The sequence below is a fragment of the Scyliorhinus torazame genome, chromosome 4, assembly GCF_047496885.1.
Source record: "Scyliorhinus torazame isolate Kashiwa2021f chromosome 4, sScyTor2.1, whole genome shotgun sequence".
In the NCBI taxonomy this organism is placed as follows: domain Eukaryota; kingdom Metazoa; phylum Chordata; class Chondrichthyes; order Carcharhiniformes; family Scyliorhinidae; genus Scyliorhinus; species Scyliorhinus torazame.
Window position 1 is genome coordinate 340441944 of NC_092710.1, and position 20109 is coordinate 340462052.

Genomic DNA, 20109 nt, shown 5'->3' on the forward strand with positions numbered 1-20109 from the left:
CAAGTAATGATAATTCATAATATTGCGAACGACAATCATTGAAATAAAAATAAAGGATGAATAATAAAGATTGCACATATCTGAACAGCATACAAATAATTATAATATATTGCAAAGTGCAGGTCTTAATTTACAGAATAAAAATGAAAGGTTCGCTGCACTCTGTATTAAATTAGATCATATGTTATCCCGTACCAGCCTCCCCGAACAGGCGCCGGAATGTGGCGACTAGGGGCTTTTCACAGTAACTTCATTGAAGTCTACTTGTGACAATAAGCGATTTTCATTTAATTTTAATTTTAATTCATTTCAGGTTGAGTTTATTACATTCTCAATCATTTACAGACTACATAATGCGCTGCATCCTACTCGAGGACTGACTCGAACTAGACATGCTCTGGCAGTATCAAGCTGCAATGTGTATGATTGGTCCAGTTGTGGACCAATCGTGCCCATCATCTTTTCTAATTGGTTATCTCTTTCTACTCCTCTTGTGTTTGATTTGGTGCAGAGTATGGGGAGGGCGTTCTCGCTGGCTGCAGCGTTGTCATTGGTTTGAGTCTGGGAGGGTGGTGGCAGTAGTTCCGGCTCTCTGTGTCAAGGGGCTGCTGCCTGGGCTCAGGAAGCTTCTCTCAGCTACAATGTCTCAGGAGCAGAGTGGACTCACCGACGAACAGGTTTCCAGTGCCTGTTGCGACCCAGCCGCAGAAACCAAGGTTAGGCAGGGGGTTGGGAGAAGAGCTGCAGAGTTGGGCCGACTGGGGTTAAAGTCTGGCCTGAGCGGATCCATTGGGGAGGTGGAGCCGCCACAGTGGTAGCTGGACCGACCGACCGTGTAGATGAACACAAATGGCGGGGGTTGGGGCAGTCCCGGATCAGGTAAATCAATATGAAGCTCTGGTTAAGTGCTCATCTGGTGTGGTACTGAATCATTCTGAGCAGGAACATCATGTAACCTAACCTGGCTCTGCTGTCAGCTGGAAACGACTGATAAGCTGCAGTTGGGATCAGTGCCATTGAGTTTAGGGAAGGTTCAACAACCGCCTGCTGAGAAGTGCATATGAGAACAAGATCAAGCTGGACTGTGCAACAGTGTGCTGACATTGATTCCCTAGGATCACGTGTGAACGATGACTACTTAATATTAGAAAAATTACAATATACAAGGAGCAATGATTTAGGTGAAGGAGTTGTACACAAGCTTGTAAATGACATTTATGACGCACAGTTAATTGTGTAGACACAGGGGCAGTACGGCGGTGCAGTGGTTAGCACTGCTGCATCACGGCACCAAGGTCCCAGGTTCGATCCCGGCTCTGGGTCACTGTCCGTGTGGAGTTTGCACATTCTCCCCGTGTTTGCGTGGGTCTTGCCCCCCAAAACACAAAAATGTGCAGGGTAGGTGGATTGGCCACGCTAAATTGCCCCTTAATTGGAAAAAAATGAATTGGGTACTCTAAATTTTTTTTTTAATTGTGTAAACCGGATCAGTAAATTACCAAATGACATAGACAAATTAATTGAACTCCATTTGACAATGTACAGTAATCCACATTAGATTCAACAAGTAGGAATGAAAGTGGGAGATTTGGAGGAACAAATAGATATAATAATAATCGCTTATAGTCACAAGTAGGCTTCAATGAAGTTACTGTGAAAAGCCCCTAGTCGCCACATTCTGGCGCCTGTTCGGGGATCGAACCTGCACTGCTGCCTTGTTCTGCATTACAAGCCAGCTGTTTAGCCCACTGTGCTAAACCAGCCCCAAGATAACTAGCAGAGAATGGTTTTGATCCATCGATCTCTGGGTTATGGGCCCAGCACGCTTCCGCTGCGCATCTCTGCTTCCGATATGGTTATCTCTGTACATGAATCTAAAGAAGTTAGGGTATAGGTTAGAATATAAAATGAGCACAGGGCAGCACGGTGGTGCAGTGGGTGAGCCCTGTGTTTGCTTCCTGTGTTTGCGTGGGTTTCGCCCCCACAAAAAAAAAATGAATTGGGCACTCTAATGTTATGAGCGAGGTGTTTTTAGAACCCCAAAATGTATCATGGGAGTTCAACCAACCTCACCCTTTAATGGATTTGTTGCTTTTCTGAGCAGGCGGCTTTTTCCCTAGGTGTGGAATTACATTTATGGACACGTGGGTTATTAAACACAAAACACTGTTTATTCCATGAACTCAACTTAACATCTTAAATAAACATTGGATCTCTTAACACCCCTTACTTCAAGGATAACTCAGAAAATATTGCAACAGTAAATAACTCAAAATGTTCCTTCAAACTTCCAAGAGACTTAACACCTTTCAACAGAATCACATCAGGTTAAAGGCTTCACTATTATAAGTTTAAATCACCCAAATGATCCAGAGATAGTCTTTCATGGCAGATATCCAGTTCACTACTGTTTTCTTAAAGGTACATTGCTTAAACATCCATGTCTTAAAGGTACCCTCACATGACACTAAATTTAAATAAATAAATAAAATGAGCACATCATTCTTCATTGTACAGAACCTTGGTCAGACCCTACTTGAACTCCTGTGTTCATTTCTGGGCCGTACACTTACAAAGGATATAATGGTCTTAGGAGAGAGTACATATTCACGATAATGATACCATAGCATAAAGGTTTAAATACGAGGACAAGTTGCAGAAACAGGTTGTATTCCTCAAGTTTAGAGACCAAATGATTTGGGGTTAATACAGGGAAGCTATTTCCTCTGGGGAATTCTAGACCAAAGGGGCACAATCAGACCCAGGGCATTTAGGAGGGAAATTTAGGCGCACAAAATGTTGTGAAAATGTGAAACTCTTTTCCCTCAAAGGCTGTGAATACTGAATAACATCAATAGATTTTTATTAGTTAAGGATTTCTAGAGATATGGAGTAAAAATAAACAAGTACAGACCAGCCATGACTGATTGGCAGAAGGTTTGTTCTTCAGGTGAAGAGGTGCAATTAATAAATAACTTGCAAGTAATTTGTTTTCTTCCCTAAATGTTGTATGTTTTCAAAATAAAGTTTTTAAAACTAGCACATTTATTTCCCAATGTTCATAGCCGACCCTCTCTTTCAGGATTTTGTGATGCAACAGACAATGTTGAGGGTGAAAGATCCGAAAAAATCTCTGGATTTTTACACCAGAATCATTGGAATGACGTAAGGAGCTTTTTAAAAAATAAAAATATTAGAGAGAGAAAGGTAGGGAATGATTGTTTGTAGAGATAAAAGAAGCAAAAAATACGGAGCAGTCCACAGACTGAAAACAAGATGGTGCTAACAAACCCTCTTTGGTCAGCGTCTGAAAGCCGGGTTACTTTTTGGGCTGCAAGTTTTCATTCATCCATTTCTGCAGTGAAAGGTTAGATCTGAAGACAGTTGTATCTTTCCAGTATTTTGGCTTATGTTTTTTTGTCTTGCTAACTTGGATAACCTCTCCCTATCTCTGTAAAGAAACAAAGAACAGTACAGCACAGGAACAGGTCCTTCAGCCCTCCCAAGTCTGCGGCAATCACGTGTCCTACCTAGACCAACCGCCTGTATCCTTCTACCCGTCTGTTCCGTGCCTATCCAGATCAGTCTTAAAGGTCGCTAACGTATCTGCCTCAACCACCTCACTTGGTAGTGCATTCCAGGCCACCACCACCCTCGATGTAAAAAAAAAAAAAAAAAAAAAAAATTCCCCCGCACATCTCCACTGAACCTATCCCGCCTCACCTTGAACTTGTGCCCTCTTGTTATAGTCATGTCTGCCCTCCAACTGTTCACCCTATCTATACCCCTCATAATGTTACAAACTTCTATCAGGTCGCCCCTCAGCCTCCGTCTCTCTAGGGAGAACATCCCAGTTTATTCAATCTCTCCTCATAGCTAATACCCTCCATACCAGGCAACATCCTGCTAAGCCTTTTCTGTATTCTCTCCAAAGCCTCCACGTCCTTCTGGTAGTGCGGTGACCAGAATTAGACACAGTATTCCAAATGTGGCCTAACCAATAACTGTAACATAATTTGCTCTCTCGGATATCCTTTTAACTCTGGCATCTTGAGCATTCCAAATTATAATTGCTTCATGTTGGTGGTCTTCCTTTCAGGCCCTAAGCTCTGGAATTCCCTCCCTACACCTCTCTGTATCTCTAGTTTGCTTTCCTCCTTTGAGACACTCCTATCCTTATTCTGCTCCTTCAATTTGTTTACAGACTCCTGCAGAAATTCGACTTCCCATCTATGAAATTCACACTCTACTTTTTGGGTTTTGAGGACAAAAAGGAAATCCCAGCCGATACGAATGAGCACACAGCCTGGACCTTCTCGAGGACCGGGACTATCGAGCTGACACAGTGAGTATAGTATGGAGATAGGGAATTTGAATTCAACTTCGAGAGATTATTCTGCCTTCACTGAGTGCTGAAGATTGGAATTTCATTCCACTGTCAATGACTAGAGGTGTCATGTGTGGGTAAACACAGTTATTATAAATTGGAATGCCCTGCCTCTAAAGGTACTTGTTCCTTCCTTTCTCCTTTTATATGTGTCTTAATAAAAAGGTTTAATAAGACATTCCATGATTGTTGCATTTTACAAATATGTGTAATACATGGCAAACAGTAGGGCAGCACGGTGGTGCACTCCCTGTTTCCTCACGGCGCCGAGGACTCGGGTTCGAATCCCGGCCCTGGGTCACTGTCCATGTGGAGTTTGCACATTCTCCCCGTGTCTCCGTGGCTTTCACCCCCACAACCCAAAGATGTGCAGGGTAGGTGGATAGGCCACGTTAAATTGCCCCTTAATTGGATAAAATGAATTGGGTACTCTAAATTTATTTTCAAAAATAATTTAAAAAATACATGGCAAACAATAATGTACAAAAGCAAGTTAATAACTTATAACTGCCTTTTTACATTTGAGTACGTAATTCTTTTTTTTTTCCAATGAAGGGGCAATTTTCACGGCGCCAAGGTCCCAGGTCGATCCCAGCTCTGGGTCACTGTCCATGTGAAGGTTCCACATTCTCCACGTGTTTACGTGGGTTTCGCCCCCACAACTCAAAAATGTGCAAGCTAGGTGGATTGGCCACGCTAAATTGCCCCTTAATTGGAAAAAATGAATTGGGTACTCTAAAATTAAGGGGCAATTTACCAAGTAGCTGGCAAGAAGCCGCATGGCCAGAAGCTTGGGACCAAATATGATGATGAGGTTGTGAATTCTCTGTTCCGCCTCATACGGTGGCTGAGGAATGGGATGTTATTAGTGGTTATGGAATGCATTTTAAGACACTGAGGTGTCCCTGGATTAATTGATGGCCCCTTTTGTGTCTTTGGGAGTTGAGGAGAGTTATTCACTGAGAAGCGAGCCGAGACCTGACTGTATGTGAGACTTAACGAAATAGCCTCCTCATTATTTGCTCAGACTTTGAGAAGTCCCACAGCTGAGAAGGCGTATGTGATACTTGCCTTCTAAAAATTAAAAAAAAATCTTTTATAAATTTAGAGTGCCCAATTCATTTTTCCAATTAAGGGGCAATTTAGCGTGGCCAATCCACCTACCCTGCACATCTTTGGGTTGTGGGGGCGAAACCCACGCAAACACGGGGCGAATGTGCAAACTCCACACTGACAGTGACCCAGAGCCGGGTTCGAACCTGGGACCTCGGTGCCGTGAGGCAGCAGTGCTAACCACTGCGCCGCCGTGCTGCCCTGTGATACTTGTCTTTATTAGTCGAGGCATAGAGTAAAATAAAGTCAAAATAGTCCCAGATGACGATAGGCTGCTTTCCCTTGAGGCGGGGAGCTGACTGGTGGTGATTTAACCTGAAGGGGTACCACACCTCAGGCGAGGGGCAAGGTTGAGAAGGTTGAATAACCTTCATGAATAATCTCAGCCGGTACGGAATTAAACCCCCGCTGTTGACCTCGCTCTGCATCATGATGCTGCTGTCCAACCAACTGAGCTAACCCGGCCCCAAGGCATAGAAAGAAAGAGCAGGGAGCTGTGTAGAACGCTGTTTAAACCACTGCCGAGAAAGAAATGATTGCACTAGAGTGTTTGTGGAGGAGATTCACCGGGATGTTGCCTGGGCTGGAGCATTTCCGCTATCAAGAGAGACTGGATAAGCTGGAATTGTTTTCCTTGGAGCAGAGAAGGCTGATGGAGCACCTGAGGTGTATAAAATTGAGGGGCAGAGATGGGGTGGATAGGAAGAAACTTTTTCCCTTAGCTGAGAGGCACAGATTGAAGGTAATAGTCAGGAAGTTTGTCAGGATGTGAGGAGAAATCGTCTCACCCAGAGGGTGGTGAGAATCTGGAACTCTGACTAAAACAGTGATGGAGGCAGATATCCTCACAACATTTAAGGGAAATATCATAGCATAGGCTATGGGCCACGTGCTGGAAAATGGGATTAGAGTTATTAGGTGCTTGATGGCTGGGGTGGACACAATGGGCCAAAGAGTCTCTTTCCGTACTGTAAAACACTATGACTAAGACAGCACGGTGGCGCAGTGGTTAGCAGTGCTGCCTCACAGTGCTGTGGACCCTGATTTGATCCCGGCCCTGGGTCATGTCCGTGTGGAGTTTGCACATTCTCCCTGTGTTTGTGTGGGTCTCATCCCCACAACCCAAAGATGTGCAGGCTAGGTGGATTGGCCACGCTAAATTGACCCTTAACTGGGGGGGGGGGGGGGGGCAAGAATTGGGTATTCCAAATTAAAACAAAACTCTGACTGCGTTTTGGTCATATTGGCATGTGAAAAAATGGTCTGACAATCTGCTGTCTGTAAAAACTGAGATTATCTTGCAATCTGAGAGGAACTCTCCAAATGGAACAGATTTCTCCCCTCCTGCTTCTCAATATGGAATTGCTGCTCATCCCCCCACAATCTGCTCCTTAAACTCTGGATTAGCTCTGCTTCCCCACACCCTCTTCTCGGGATCACCCTCCGTAGCTTCCAAACTAATCTAATGGCCTGTTCCTGTGCTGCCATTCCTAATGCTTCAAGTTGTGGGCTCCTTTATTGTTGTAAAGTCAGTACCTTGGATTTCCCAACCTCACACTTGTGGGAGAGCCAACATCAAAATTTTTTAAATTTTAGTGTTTAAGGCGGGAACAGGAAGTTCGACCCACGGACTTCTGGGAAGACCCTCACCAATAAATTCTGGTGGAGAGGAAACCCGAGACACTACACGTGTAGTGTCTCCCACCCGCCCTCCTCCTCTAACCTAATAATAAAACCCATTGGTGTGAGGTAAGTACCATATTTTATTATTATTATTACTTTTTTAAAAGTTTAATTTAGTTGTTAGCCAGATCTTGGTAGAAAGTTAGCGGGATGGCAGGGAAGGGAGTGCAATGTTCCTCCTGCAGGATGTTTGTGAGGGATGCCGTTAGTGTCCCTGCTGATTTTACCTGCAGGAAGTGCTGCCATCTCCAGCTCCTCCAAGACCGAGTTAGGGAACTGGAGCTGGAGTTGGAAGAACTTCGGATCATTCGGGAGGCAGAGGGGGTCATAGATAGCGGCTTCAGGGAATTAGTTACACCAAAGATTGGAGATAGATGGGTAACTGTAAGAGGGACTGGGAAAAAGCAGTCAGTGCAGGGATCCCCTGCGGTCGTTCCCCTGAGAAACAAGTATACCGCTTTGGATACTTGTGGGGGGGGGGACTTACCAGGGGTAAGCCATGGGGTACGGGCCTCTGGCACGGAGTCTGTCCCTGTTGCTCAGAAGGGAAGGGGGGAGAGGAGCAGAGCATTAGTAATTGGGGACTCGATAGTCAGGGGCACAGATAGGAGATTTTGTGGGAGCGTGAGAGACTCACGTTTGGTATGTTGCCTCCCAGGTGCAAGGGTACGTGATGTCTCGGATCGTGTTTTCCGGGTTGTTAGGGGGAGGGGGAGCAGCCCCAAGTCGTGGTCCACATTGGCACTAATGACATAGGTAGGAAAGGGGACAAGGATGTCAGGCAGGCTTCCAGGGAGCTAGGATGGAAGCTCAGAACGAGAACAAACAGAGTTGTTATCTCTGAGTTGTTGCCCGTGCCACGTGATAGTGAGATGAGGAATAGGGAGAGAGAGCAATTAAACACGTGGCTGCAGGGATGGTGCAGGCGGGAGGGATTCAGATTTCTGGATAACTGGGGCTCTTTCTGGGGAAGGTGGGACCTCTACAGACAGGATGGTCTACATCTGAACCTGAGGGGCACAAATATCCTGGGGGGGAGATTTGTTAGTGCTCTTTGGGGGAGTTTAAACTAATGCAGCAGGGGCATGGGAACCTGGATTGTAGTTTTAGGGTAAGGGAGAATGAGAGTATAGAGGTCAGGAGCACAGATTTGACGTCGCAGGAGGGGGCCAGTGTTCAGGTAGGTGGTTTGAAGTGTGTCTACTTCAATGCCAGGAGTATACGAAATAAGGTGGGGGAACTGGCAGCATGGGTTGGTACCTGGGACTTCGATGTTGTGGCCATTTCGGAGACATGGATAGAGCAGGGACAGGAATGGATGTTGCAGGTTCCGGGGTTTAGGTGTTTTAGTAAGCTCAGAGAAGGAGGCAAAAGAGGGGGAGGTGTGGCGCTGCTAGTCAAGAGCAGTATTACGGTGGCGGAGAGGATGCTAGATGGGGACTCATCTTCCGAGGTAGTATGGGCTGAGGTTAGAAACATGAAAGGAGAGGTCACACTGTTGGGAGTCTTCTATAGGCCTCCAAATAGTTCTAGGGATGTAGAGGAAAGGATGGCGAGGATGATCCTGGATAAGAGCGAAAGTAACAGGGTAGTTATTATGGGAGACTTTAACTTTCCAAATATTGACTGGAAAAGATATAGTTCGAGTACATTAGATGGGTCGTTTTTTGTACAGTGTGTGCAGGAGGGTTTCCTGACACAATATGTTGACAGGCCGACAAGAGGCGAGGCCACGTTGGATTTGGTTTTGGGTAATGAACCAGGCCAGGTGTTGGATTTGGAGGTAGGAGAGCACTTTGGGGACAGTGACCACAATTCGGTGACATTTACGTTAATGATGGAAAGGGATAAGTATACACCGCAGGGCAAGAGTTATAGCTGGGAGAAGGGCAATTATGATGCCATTAGACGTGACTTGGGGGGGATAAGGTGGAGAAGTAGGCTGCAAGTGTTGGGCACACTGGATAAGTGGAGCTTGTTCAAGGATCAGCTACTGCGTGTTCTTGATAAGTATGTACCGGTCAGGCAGGGAGGAAGGCGTCGAGCGAGGGAACCGTGGTTTACCAAAGAAGTGGAATCTCTTGTTAAGAGGAAGAAGGAGGCCTATGTGAAGATGAGGTGTGACGTTTCAGTTGGGGCGATGGATAGTTCCAAGGTAGCGAGGAAGGATCTAAAGAGAGAGCTAAGACGAGCAAGGAGGGGACATGAGAAGTATTTGGCAGGTAGGATCAAGGAAAACCCAAAAGCTTTCTATAGGTATGTCAGGAATAAGCGAATGACTAGGGAAAGAGTAGGACCAGTCCAGGACAGGGATGGGAAGTTGTGTGTGGAGTCTGAAGAGATAGGCGAGATACTAAATGAATATTTTTCGTCAGTTTTCACTCAGGAAAAAGATAATGTTGTGGAGGAGAATGCTGAGACCCAGGCTAATAGAATAGATGGCATTGAGGTACGTAGGGAAGAGGTGTTGGCAATTCTGGACAGGCTGAAAATAGATAAGTTCCCGGGTCCTGATGGGATTTATCCTAGGATTCTCTGGGAGGCCAGGGAAGAGATTGCTGGACCTTTGGCTTTGATTTTTATGTCATCATTGGCTACAGGAATAGTGCCAGAGGACTGGAGGATAGCAAATGTGGTCCCTTTGTTCAAAAAGGGGAGCAGAGACAACCCCAGCAACTATAGACCGATGAGCCTCACGTCTGTAGTGGGTAAAGTCTTGGAGGGGATTATAAGAGACAAGATTTATAATCATCTAGATAGGAATAATATGATCAGGGATAGTCAGCATGGCTTTGTGAAGGGTAGGTCATGCCTCACAAACCTTATCGAGTTCTTTGAGAAGGTGACTGAACAGGTAGACGAGGGTAGAGCAGTTGATGTGGTGTATATGGATTTCAGCAAAGCGTTTGATAAGGTTCCCCACGGTAGGCTATTGCAGAAAATACGGAGGCTGGGGATTGAGGGTGATTTAGAGATGTGGATCAGAAATTGGCTAGCTGAAAGAAGACCGAGAGGGTGGTGGTTGATGGGAAATGTTCAGAATGGAGTTCAGTTACAAGTGGAGTACCACAAGGATCTGTTCTGGGGCCGTTGCTGTTTGTCATTTTTATCAATGACCTAGAGGAAGGCGCAGAAGGGTGGGTGAGTAAATTTGCAGACGATACTTATGTCGGTGGTGTTGTCGATAGTGTGGAAGGATGTAGCAGGTTGCAGAGGGATATAGATAAGCTGCAGAGCTGGGCTGAGAGGTAGCAAATGGAGTTTAATGTAGAGAAGTGTGAGGTGATTCACTTTGGAAGGAATAACAGGAATGCGGAATATTTGGCTAATCGGAAAGTTCTTGGAAGTGTGGATGAGCAGAGGGATCTAGGTGTCCATGTACATAGATCCCTGAAAGTTGCCACCCAGGTTGATAGGGTTGTGAAGAAGGCCTATGGAGTGTTGGCCTTTATTGGTAGAGGGATTGAGTTCCGGAGTCAGGAGGTCATGTTGCAGCTGTACAGAACTCTGGTACGGCCGCATTTGGAGTATTGCGTACAGTTCTGATCACCGCATTATAGGAAGGACGTGGAGGCTTTGGAGAAGGTGCAGAGGAGATTTACCAGGATGTTGCCTGGTATGGAGGGAAAATCTTATGAGGAAAGGCTGATGGACTTGAGGTTGTTTTCGTTGGAGACAAGAAGGTTAAGAGGAGACTTAATAGAGGCATACAAAATGATCAGGGGGTTGGATAGGGTGGACAGTGAGAGCCTTCTCCCGCGGATGGAAATGGCTGGCATGTGGGTACATAGCTTTAAACTGAGGGGTAATAGATATAGGACAGAGGTCAGAGGTAGGTTCTTTACGCAAAGAGTAGTGAGGCCGTGGCATGCCCTACCTGCTACAGTAGTGAACTCGCCAACATTGAGGGCATTTAAAAGTTTATTGGATAAACATATGGATGATAATGGCATAGTGTTGGTTAGATGGCTTTTGTTTCGGTGCAACATCGTGGGCCGAAGGGCCTGTACTGCGCTGTATCGTTCTATGTTCTATGTTCTAAAACAGCTGCAGTAATTCACTTCAGTGTCTGCTGAGGGCATCCAAGCTGATAGTAGACAAAATTAAGATTATGGGGAGATAAAGTCCTTTTCTAAATTTCTCCTTGTGGATATTTTTAAAAACCTACCTCTCAAACCAAGCATTTGGTCACCATTTTATAAAATCCAGATAATTGGCTCATCAACTTTTTTTAAAAATTAAACCTCTGAAACGCCTTGAGGCATTTTTCTATAAGGCTCAATATAAATGCAAGTTGTTATGGAATGAAAGTCTGGTTTCGAGATGTGTTTTAAAAGCGGGGGGGAGTAGCAAAGCGATGGGATTTCGGGACGGAGTTCCAGAGGATAGGGTCCAGAGGACACTACTGCCTTAGAGGAGTCCAGGAGTGGGTGCACGGCTGGACCTGGAATTGGTGAAGATTTCACAACTGAGTAGGGTTAGGCCACAAGTGATTTGATGAAGCGATGGTGTGATGTATATTTACAGAAAGGAACCGTGTGATCTTGAACTCTTAATGTTCTTGTTTGTGTCTTACAGCAACTGGGGAACTGAGAATGATGAAAACCAGGCCTATCATAATGGGAACTCTGATCCTCGAGGATTTGGTGAGTTTGACTCCTCATTTTGGTTCAGTTGTTTGAAGTTTTTGTGAGAAATCACTTGGCAAATATGTAACTGTGCTGCACAGAGAGAGAGAAGGCCCAGCTTCAATTCCCACATTGATGAAGTGACATTTCTTTGTTGGGCCACCATTATGTTAATTGGTCTCAATATTCTAGATGGGAAAACAGTGAGGAGTGTATATTTTTAGGGGAGGGTGAGGAAACTTGCAAGGGTCCTTGCTCCAGATTCCTTTTGTGTGTGTTAGAGGAATGGTTGGCTCTGGTACCTGCCACTGTTTTTTATAAAATTTACAGTGCAGAAGGAGGCCATTCGGCCCATCGAGTTTGCACCTGCCCTTGGAAAGGGCACCCTTATTAAGCCCACAGCTCCACCCAATCCCCATAACCCAGTAACCCCAAGTAACCTTCTTGGAAGGGCAGCACGGTGGCGCAGTGGGTTAGCTCTATCGCCTCATGGCGCTGAGGTCCCAGGTTCGATCCCGGCTCTGGGTCACTGTGGAGTTTGCACATTCTCCCTGTGTTTGCATGGGTTTCGCCCCCACAACCCAAAGATGTGCAGGCTACGTGGATTGGCCACGCTAAATTGCCCCTTAATTGGAAAAAAATGAATTGGGTACTCTAAATTGTTTTTAAAAAGTAACCTTTTTGGACACTAAGGGCAATTTATCATGGTCAATCCACCTAATCTGCACATCTTTGGACTGTGGGAGGAAACCGGAGCACCCGGAGGAAACCCACGCAGACACTGGGAGAACGTGCAGACTCCCACAGACAGTGACTCAAGCCTGGAAAGGAACCTGGGACCCTGGATTTGTGAAGCAACTGTGCTAACTGTGCTTTTTTATTATACTTAAAAAATGTTTTTTTAGAGTATCCAATTCATTTTATTTCCAATTAAGGGGCAATTTAGCGTGGCTAATCCACCTACCCTGCATATCTTTGGGTTGTGGGGGCGAAACCCGCGCAAACACGGGGAGAATGTGCAAACTCCACACTGACAGTGACCCAGAGCCGGGATTGAACCTGGGACCTCGGCGCCGTGAGGCAGCAGGGCTAACCCACTGTGCCACCATGCTGCCCAGTTTTGTATTTTACTAAAGATTAGACACTAATCAGCAGTGGCAAGCTTGTTTGATTTCTTTCTACTCCACCTATCGGCAAAGGATGCTCTGACATATGCTTGCCACCACTGTCAATTTGTCAGACTGTGAGCAGCTTAACAAATAAATTAAACTAAGATTCCAGGACATGGAGCTGAAGTAATCTTTCAAAAATACAGGACAGTGTATCTTTTATTTTTTAAATGCAATATCCCTTCCTCTGTTTTTTTTAAATTTAGAGTACCCAATTCGTTTTTTCCAATTAAGGGGCAATTTAGCATGGCCAATCCACCCAACCAGCACATCTTTGGGTTGTGGGGGTAAAACCCACGCAAACACGGGAGGAATGTGCAAACTCCACACGGACAGTGATCCAGAGCCGGGATAGAACCGGGGACCTCGGTGCCGTGAGGCAGCAGTGCTAACCACTGTGCCACCCCCTGCCTCAGCGTTGAGTCCCTCAAGGGCCAAACCCTATATTGTATACGGTTCCCCTCATACATCTTAGAGTACAAACTCCCCAAGTGATTCAGGGGTGGAGCCTCTTCCCTAATTGGGAGGAACCTCACAGGATATAAATCATGACCTGGGAGCAGGTTGGGGAGAGTGACCCTGTGGGTGAGGAGCTCTGCAATTGTGGTATTCAGTAGAGTAAATAAACCTAGTGTTAATCCTGCCTACTTGGTGTGGTACGAAGTCCTTACCTCCGGCTATCACACGGGTAATGAGTAGATTATTTTAAGAGGACAGGCTGATCCCGCCATCGCATCTGCCCGGGTCTAACGGTAGGCTTTGCTACAAACTGCCTACGAATACACCCTGGAGCACCACCCGTTCACAAAAATAACACGCACTGAGCCACCTGCCCCTCTCCACGAAACCACCAGCGCCCACTTAGGCTGCGAAGGTAAGCGTGCCCTCCACTTCATGGACACGTTGCCGGTCACGGCGGCTCGTACCAAGACGTGGACCCAGACAGACCCACAATTGTAACGGGTCTGGCAGTTGGTTTAATACAGGGCCCAGCATAGAGCACTGCCAGATGATCTGAGGGCCTACACCATGAAGCAACCAGAACTGTGCCTAGAAGACTGTGTCCATTTGTGGGGGAAGCAAGTGATTGTCCCCGAGCAGGGTCTAACATCCTTGTTGAAGGACCTCCACAGAGGGCACCCAGGGTGGCCAAATTGAAGATGCTGGCTTGCAGCTACGTTTAGTGGCCTGGGATGGACTCAGAGATTGAGAGAGTGGCCCAATACTATGGCCCTTGCCAGGAGCGGCCTCGATGTGTCCATGGGAATGGCAGGGGAAACCATGGTTCCACATCCACGTGGACTTCGCCGGCCTGTTCCTTATCCTGGTAGATGCCCATTCCAAATGGCTCATGGTCCATCAGGTACAAAACGTGATGACACGGACAACTATATACAGGCTACTACACATTTTTAGCATACACTGAATACCCAATGTCCAGGGGGGGGGCACGGCACAATGGTTGGCACTGCTGCCTCCTGGCACCTTGGACCTGGGTTCAATCCCAGCCCTAGGTCACTGTCCATGTGGAGTTTGCACATTCTCCCCATGTCTGCGTGGGTCTGAACGCCCACAACCCAAAGATGTGCAGGTAAGATGGATTGGCCACACTAAATTGCCCCTTAATTGAAAAAAAATGTAAAAACTGAATATCCGAAGTCCTGGTGACCACAAACGGGACAGCTTTTACCAGCCGAGACTTTGCATCATTCATGACTGCGAATGGAATCCGGCACGTGAGGACTGCTCCGTACCATCCAGCCTCCAACAGATTGGCTGAGCGGGCAGTCCATGAAGAAGCGGGCCATGAAGAAGATGACTGCTGGACCTTGGGAGACATGGCTGACTCGCTTTCTCTTCAGTTACTGTACCACACCGCATGCCACTGCCGGGGTTGCACTGACACAATTGCTTATGGGTTGATGGCTCAGAATTGACCTCTGTCTCGTATTCCCCAATGTCAGCGTACGGATCCGCCAACGGCAGGATCGCTCCAAGGCGGACTCACATCGACGCTCGCCACGATGCACTTTCTTTTTTAAAATAAATTTAGAGTACCCAATTATATATATTTTTTCCAATTAAGGGGCAATTTAGCGTGGCCAATCCACCTAACCTGCACATCTTTGGGTTGTGGGGGTAAAACTCACGCAGACATGGGGAGAATGTGCAAACTCCACACGGACAGTGTCCCTGGGCCGGGATTCGAACCCGGGTCCTCAGCGCCACAGTCCCAGTGCTATCCACTGCGCCAAATGCTGCCTCCCGATGCACTTTCAAGTGGGGGTAAAACCCATGCAGACATGGGGAGAATGTGCAAACTCCACACGGACAGTGACCCAGGGCCGGGATTCGAGCCTGGGTCCTCAGTGCCGCAGTCCCAGTGCTATCCACTGTGCCACATGCGCCCCCCCCCCCCCGATGCACTTTCAAGCCAGGCGACAATGTCTATGTGGGAAATGTTGGCCCCGGAACCACGTGGATCCCTAGCGTGGTCTTCCGAGTGAGGGGCCCGATCGAGATGCAAGGAAATGAAGCCAATCGCCACCTTGAGCACATTCGACGACGCATGCAAGAACTGCTAGAGCTAAGTCGGGGTGCCCCGACCAGGGTCTAGGCAGAACCCCCGATGCACCGCCGGAGCCAGAGCACCACTCGCCATCGCATCCTGTCAGACATCGGGAAGCCGAGGTACCCGATGCACCCGTGGGCCATCCTACGCCGATGGCTCCGACATGGACACCAGCCCTCCTGACGACAACAGACTGGTGCTGTTTGCAGCAACACATTTGCCAGCCAAGCCACTCCCACCTCGGCGCTCTTCACAAAAATGACAGTGTGCTACACGCCTCCCGGACCGACCTTACCGCTTCTGAACCACCGCCCGCTTCCCAAGCGTTCGAGGGAACCACTACCTGAAGCAATGGACGTTTCTCCAGACTTTTTTTTTGGGGGGGAGGGACCTTGGAGTACGAACCCCCCAGGTCCCAGGTGATTTGTGGGGGGCGGGGGGGGGGAGAGCCTCTTCCCTAATTGGGAGGAACCTCACAGGATATATACCCTGACCTGAGACTGGTACCGGGTTGGGGAGGGTGACCCTGTGGGGTGAGGGAAATATTTATACTGTGGAGTGAGAATGAAAGATGCGTCATAGCCAGGGAAACCCATAACTGTGGCTATGACTCATCCTTCATTCTCACTCCACAGTATAAATATTTCCCACTTCCTCTGTCTCTTAGCTTTGACAAAGAGTCATCGGACTCGAAACGTTCACTCTCTCTCCCTACAGATGCTGCCAGACTTGCTGAGATTTTCCAGCATTTTCTCTTTCGTTTCAGATTCCAGCATCTGCAGTAATTTGCTTTTAAACAGACGGATGGAATGGGCAGACACATGACAGATGAAATTTAAGAGTTAAGTGATAGATTTTGGGAAGAAGAACAAGGAGAGTCAGTATAAAATAAAAGGTGGAATTCTAAAGGGGTGCAAACAGAGACCATGGGTACATATGCACAAATTGTTGAAGTGGTTGAAAAGGCGTAAATTATAAATAGAGACATAAGAGTACAAAAGCAAGGAAATTATTACGAACCTTTGTTAAACACTGGTTCAGCCACAGCTGGAGTATTGTGTAAAATTCTGAGTACCACACTTTAAGAACAATCTGAAGGCTTTGGAGAGGGTACAGAAAACCTTTTATGGCAATGGTTCCAAAGAAGAAACCTCAGTTAAAATATAGGCTGGAGAAATGGGGTTGTCCTCCTGAGAGCAGCGAAGGTTGAGAGGAAATTTGATGGAGATGCTCAAAACCTTGTGGCCTAGGGACAGCACGGTGGCGCAGTGGTTAGCACTGTTGCCTCACAGCGCCGAGGTCCCAGGTTCGATCCCAGCTCTGGGTCACTGTCTGTGTGGAGTGATGCTCTTATTAGCCTTGGTTTTATTAGCTCTAATTCTGTCACCTTTGCTCACGAGTCGCCAGGTATCTTTCTGATACCGCCACGTGGTTCAAGCTCAAGTAATGATTAATAATACAGCACACCGCTTAGTAAATGTTAAATCAACGATCATTTATTATATACAGCAATAAATACTTATACAATAATCCTACTTCTAGACTATTACCTACCACTAAAGGCCAATACTTAACTTTGGTGATGGCCCACCAGGTCAGGGAAACGAATGGTTTATCGAATTGGGTCTGGCCTGCGGGATTCAAAAAAGCTGGTACGGGTCGATAGTCTGGAACACCTATCTGGTAGCGATCGCTGGAGTAAGACTTACTTGTTCTTTCGTCGAAGGGTCTCTAAGGTTGCGAGTAGGAGAAGAAGGGTCGATCTGAACTTGGCCCCTATCTTTATAGTTCCCAGGGGCTTCCCGCCTCTCGGGGCGGACCTTGACCCTGGTTGGACTTGGTCCCAATCACTGGGTTCGATATGCTCCAATAATGGGGCGATTCCTTGATCAGGGGGTGGTCGTTCACCTTTCTTTGTCTCAGCCACTGCTGGTGCCGAGAGGTCTGGATCGACTTTCAATTGCTAATTTGTAGCAATTGTTCCCGGGGACGGCCGATTAAACTGCGGATGGCTGGGTTGATGTGCTGTTAATGGTTGCAGGTATCGGTCTGGGCCGACTTCCCCAGAGCCGAATACACTGCTCTGTCTGCAGCTGTCCGCTTGAGTCCTGTTGGCTGATTTTCCCATCAGCCTTTTTAGTTCGCCATTTTAGATCGGGGTTTGGCCAAATTAATCGGGAATCAGCCATTTTAGGTGGCTACAGGAGTTTGCACATTCTCCCTGTGTTTGCGTGGGTTTCACCCCCACAACCCAAAGATGCGCAGGGTAGGTGGATTTGCCGTGCTAAATTGCCCCTTAATTGTTTAAAATGAATTGGATACTCTCAATTTATTTTTTAAAAATCTCGTGGGTTGAGAGGAACTGTTCCCAATGGTGGAAAGGTTGAGAACCTGAGGACACCAATATGAGATGAATTGCAAAAACCCAAAAGCGACATGAGGAAAAACATTTTTACACCACAAGTAGTTAGGATCTGGAATAATAATAATCTTTATTATTGTCACAAGTAGCCTTACATTCACACTGCAATGACGTTACTGTGAAAAGCCCCCAGTCACCACATTCCGGCGCCTGTTCAGGTACACAGAGGGAGAATTCAGAATGTCCAATTCACCTAACAAACAAGTCTTTTGGGACTTGTGGGAGGAAACCCACGGAGACACTGGGAGAATGTGCAGACTCCACACAGACAATAACCCAAGCCTGGAATCAAACCTGGACCCTGGCGCTGTGAAGCAACAGTGCTAACCACTGTGCTACCGTGCCGCCCACTAAGAGTACCCAATTATTTTTTTTCCAGTTTAGCACGGCCAGTTGACCTACCCTGCACAACTTTGTGCTGTGGGGGTGAGACCCACGCAGATAAGGAGAGAATGTGCAAACGCCACACAGACAGTGACCCGCAGCCGGGATCGAACCCGGGTCCTCGGTGCCGTGAGGCTAACCACTGCGCCTGGTTTCTAACTCAAATGTGCACAGGATACTGCTCCTTGGCTGAGAATTAATTTGAGGACAAAGTAGATTGTTTCAAGTATTTGTCAAAGAGTCACCCAGATCAAAACGTTAGCTTCCTTCTCTCTCACAGATGCTGCCAGGCCTGCTGAGATTGTCCAGTGTTTTCTGCTTTTGTTCCAAGTATTGTGCTGTTCTTAATGGAAGAGAATACTTGAGCACTCCAACTGACAGTCAGTGTTTTGAATTTTCATTTGGATCTCATGTTCACCTGCAGGTCACTTGGGCATTGCTGTCCCTGATGTTTATGCTGCCTGTAAACGCTTTGAGGAGCTGGGAGTAAAGTTCGTAAAGAAACCGGATGACGGTGAGTAATCACTGCAGTTGCTGCAATTTGTTTATTTTTTATTTTTTTTATAAACTTAAGAGTACCCAATTCATTTTATGCATTTAAGGGGCAATTTAGCATGGCCAATCCATCTACCCTGCACACCTTTGGGTTGTGGGAGCGAAACCCACGCAAACACGGGGAGAATGTGCAAACTCCACACGGACAGTGACCCAGAGCCGGGATCGAACCTGGGACCTCGGTGCCGTGAGGCAGCAATGTTAACCACTATGCCACCTTGCTGCCCCGATATTTGCTTATTTTGAGCAATCTCAACTGAGACTTTGCACTTGCAAATTTTACAATCAATTGATTATTGTTTCCAGAAGTATTCTCAAAATTCTTCCATTGAATGGAGATGAGGCTGCATATCTACAATTTAAATTTGCTGCCCAAAACATTTTCTGCTTTCACTTGTGCTTTTGTAGTTTTTGATGGTTGGTGGACCATCATATTGAATTTAAAGGGTAATGAATGCCTTATGTTTGAACACTCTAATATGCTCCATGGGCGGCATGTGGCGCAGTGGTTAGCACTGGGACTGCGGCGCTGAGGACCCGGGTTCGGATCCCGGCCCTGGGTCACTGTCTGTGTTGAGTTTGCACATTCTCCCTGTGTTTGCGTGGGTTTCGCCCCCACAACCCAAAGATGTGCAGGGTAGGTGGATTGGCCATGTGAAATTGCCCCTTAATTGGAAAAAATTAATTGGGTACTCTAAATTTATTTTTTAAAAACTTACACTTGAAAGCCTCCCCCATGCCAGATGTTGATTTGCCCTCAAACATCTGCCCCAATCTACATTCTTCAGTTCCTGCCTAATATTGTTGTAATTAACCTTCCCCCAATTTAGCGCCTGACTTATCAACTTTTTTTAATATATAAATTTAGAGTATCCAATTATTTTTTTTCCATATAAGGGGCAATTTAACGTGGCCAATCCACCTAACCTGCACATCTTTTGGGTTGTGGGGGTGAAACCCACGCAGACACGAGGAGAATGTGCAACCTCCACACGGACAGTGACCTAGGGCTGGGATTCGAACCCGGGTCCTCAGCGCCGCAGTCCCAGTGCTAACCACTGTACCACCTTGCTGCCCTTACACTTATCTTTATCCATCACTACCCTAAAGCTTACTGCATTGTGGTCACTGTTCCTGAACTGTTTCCCTAATGAAACGTCGACCACCTGGCTGGGCTCATTCCCCAATACCTGGTC

At 46.7% G+C, this 20109-nt stretch overlaps 1 protein-coding gene across 2 annotated transcripts in view; it reads left to right on the forward strand.

The window, feature by feature from the left end:
- The first annotated feature begins 543 nt into the window (after nucleotides 1–543).
- glo1 (glyoxalase 1) overlaps nucleotides 544–20109 on the forward strand; it is a 29451-nt gene continuing 9885 nt past the window's right edge. The window contains exons 1-5 of one of the 2 annotated variants that reach the window (XM_072500270.1): nucleotides 544–716; nucleotides 3083–3165; nucleotides 4205–4345; nucleotides 11762–11829; nucleotides 18783–18872. In XM_072500270.1, coding sequence (XP_072356371.1) covers nucleotides 642–716; nucleotides 3083–3165; nucleotides 4205–4345; nucleotides 11762–11829; nucleotides 18783–18872 — 457 coding nt within the window. In that variant the 5' untranslated portion in view covers nucleotides 544–641. The other variant, XM_072500271.1, reaches the window with a different exon arrangement.